Below are 3,320 nucleotides of genomic sequence, written 5' to 3' on the forward strand. Positions count from 1 at the left end.
ACGTTTCTGACCCAGCCCCTTCTTCAGAACGACTAGTTCTACATTCTCTCAAATCCATCTTAGACACGATAGAGGCAGGAAACTTGTTCCCGATGTTGGGGTACATGTCCAGAACCAGGGGTCACACACACAGTTTAAGAATAAGGAGTAAGCCATTCAGAACGGAGACGAGGAAACACTTTTTTCTCACAGAGAGTTGTGAGTCTGTGGAATTTTCTGCCTCAGGCAGGTTCTCTGGATACTTTCAAGAGAGAGCTAGATAGGGCTCTTAAAGATATCGGAGTCCGGGGATATCGGGAGAAGGCAGGAACGGGGTACTGATTGTGGCTGATCAGCCATGATCATATTGAATGGCGGTGCAGGCTCGAGGGGCGAATGGCCTCCTCCTGCAACTATTTTCTATGTTTCTATGTTTTTATGTTAACGATTGTACATTTTCCAACAGTTAATATTGTCGCCATGATGATCCTGTCGCGGGGGAGGTGCGGTCTATCCAGGTGTGTGACTATCTACCTGGTTGCCATGTCTGCGGCGGATCTGATGGTTCTCATCACCGCCGTCATTCTCCACCGATTCGTCGGCATTTACTTCCCCGGGAGTTACCTGTCGCTCACTTTTGTCTGCCGCATCAAGAACCCCGTCGCTTATGCGTCCAGAGACTCATCCGTCTGGCTCACCGTCGCATTCACCTTCGATCGCTTCGTGGCCATTTGCTGTCCCAACTTCAAACGCAAGTACTGCACCAGAAAAACGGCAGCGCCCGTCGTCGCTGGTATTATAGCTATGAGTTGTTTGAAGAATGTCGGCTGGTATTTCGTTTTCGACCCACTGTACTACGAGGACAACCTCCCTTGGTATTGCCGAATAATTCCAAGTTATTATACCTCGCCGTGGTGGAACGCGTTCTCATATTTGGATCGCATCACCACGCCCCTGCTGCCGTTCGCGGTTGTATTGTTACTGAATTTCCTGACCGTCAACCGCATCGTCGCCGCCAGCAGAGTCCGGAAGTCATTGAGAAATGACGCTCTCTCCGGGAAAGGCCATGACCCCGAGATGGAGAGCCGCAGGAAATCGATCATTTTACTATTCAGCATTTCCGGCAACTTCATCCTGCTTTGGATGACGTACATGGTGCATTATTTGTACATTCGGATCACGAGAACTTTTACTTACTCCGGGTACAACGACCCGGTGTTTATTATCCAAGAAGCGGGTTATATGCTCCTGCTTCTCTGTTGCTGCACCAATACATTTATTTACACATTAACCCAGAGGAAATTCAGAGATGAGCTGAAGACGATAGTAACGTACCCGATCCGTCAGGTTGTTAAGTGTGTTTAGTTGAGTTGAGTTGTGTTGAGTTGTGTTGGGTTGTGTTGGGTTGTGTTGTGTTGGGTTGTGCCCAATTGAGTTGAGTTAGAAACATAGAAACATAGAACATAGGTGCAGGAGTAGAGGCCATTCGGCCGTTCGAGCCTGCACCGCCATTCAATATGATCATGGCTGACCATACAACTCAGTATCCTGTACCTACCTTCTCTCCATACCCCCTGATCCCTTTAGCCACAAGGGCCACATCTAACTCCCTCTTAAATATAGCCAATGAACTGTGGCCTCACCTACCTTCTGTGGCAGGGAATTCCACAGATTCACCACTCTCTGTGTGTGAAAAAAAAATGTTTTTCTCATCTCGGTCCTAAAGGATTTCCCCTTTATACTTAAACTGTGTGACCCCTTGTCCTGGACTTCCCCAACATCGGGAACAACCTTCCTGCATCCAGCCTGTCCAACCCCCTAAGAATGTTGTAAGTTTCTATAAGATTCCCCTCAATCTTCTAATTTCTAGCGAGTACAAGCCGAGTCTATCCAGTCTTTCCTCATATTAAAGACCTGACACCCCAGGAATCAGTCTGGTGAACCTTCTCTGTACTACCTCTAAGGCAATAATGTCCTTCCTCAGATTTGGAGACCAAAACTGTAACTGTAAGTTTCAACTGTTGAGTTGAGTTGGGTTGGGTTAAGTTGAATTGTGTGGAATTAAGTTGTGCTGGGTTGTGTAAAATAGAGTTGAGTTGGGTTGGGTTGGGTTTAGTTCAGCTCAGTTCCGTTCAGTTCAGTTCATTTAGCCTCAGCTCAGTTAAGTATAGTTTAGATCTATTTGGTTTAATTTAGTTTAGTATTGGTTAACTGAGTTTCATTTAGTTTAGTTTATATAACTTCAGTTTCCTTCACATTCATTTCTTTAGTTTAGTTTAGTTTAGTTTGGTTTAGTTTAGTTTAGACTAGTTGATTATTGTCACGTGTAACAGGGACAACGAAACGCTTTTTTTTCGTTCGTTCCAGTCGGCTGACAGACAATACATGATGAACATCAAGGTTTCAAGGTTTAAAGATCAGTTTACTGACACATGTACCAATTGAGGTACAGTTAAATTCGAAATACCACACAGCCACACTAAAAATAAAAATGCAACAAGACACACAACCATATAAAAGTTAACATAAACATCCACCACAGCCGATTACCTACGTTCCTCACTGTGACGGAAGGCAATACGGTCCAATCTGCTTTCTCGTTTATTCTCCCGCGGTCTGGGCGGTCGAAGACCCCTCGTCGGGGCGGTCAAAGCCGCCCATAATGCAGATATACAGGATAAAGGGAATCACGTTCAGTGCAAGATAAACATGCAAGGAATAGACGGATCAAGTTGAAGTTGAAGTTCAAGTGAGTTTATTGTCATGTGTCCCTGATAGAACAGAGAAGTTCTTGCTTTGCTTCAGCACACAGAACATAGTAGGCATTAACTACAAAACTGATCAGTGTGTCCATATACCACAATATAAATATATACACACACATGAATATATACAATGGTAAAGTGCAAATAACAGATCATTGGTTATTAATAATCAGAGTTCTGTCCGAGCCAGTTTTAACACCCTGATGCTGTGGGGGAGCAGCTATTCCTGAACCTGGTCGTTGCAGTCTGGATATGGATTAAATACAGGTAGATACGAGACGGGCTTGGTGTGACGTCCGACACCGAGGTTCACAAGTTCGTAATGTGTAGGTGTAGAATTAGGCTATTCGGCCCGTCGAGTCATCCCCTCCATTAAATCGTGGCTGAGCTCGGCCTCCTAATCCCCTTCTCATGCCTTCGCCCCATGTCCCTTGCCACCTGTTCCAACCAAGCATTTGTCTATCTCTGCCTTAAAATGATCCACAGACTTTGCCTCCACTTTGCCTCTGTGGCAATGAGTTCCACAGATACACCACCCTCTGACGCAACACGTTTTTCCTCACAAACCTTTCCAAA

General features: G+C 45.2%; 1 protein-coding gene across 1 annotated transcript; it reads left to right on the plus strand.

Moving 5' to 3' along the window:
• Positions 1-522: 522 nt before the first annotated feature.
• Positions 523-1,344, plus strand: LOC116969127 (thyrotropin-releasing hormone receptor-like). Its single transcript, XM_033016065.1, has one exon. It carries the CDS (start codon positions 523-525, stop codon positions 1,342-1,344), a length of 822 nt encoding a protein of 273 aa, XP_032871956.1.
• Positions 1,345-3,320: the final 1,976 nt, after the last annotated feature.

This window comes from Amblyraja radiata, unplaced genomic scaffold (assembly GCF_010909765.2).
Source record: "Amblyraja radiata isolate CabotCenter1 unplaced genomic scaffold, sAmbRad1.1.pri S109, whole genome shotgun sequence".
In the NCBI taxonomy this organism is placed as follows: Eukaryota; Metazoa; Chordata; class Chondrichthyes; order Rajiformes; family Rajidae; genus Amblyraja; species Amblyraja radiata.

Bases quoted from the DNA above. Each gene is read 5' to 3' on its own strand.
- LOC116969127 (XM_033016065.1), top strand. From the start codon at position 523: ATGTCTGCGGCGGATCTGATGGTTCTCATCACCGCCGTCATTCTCCAC.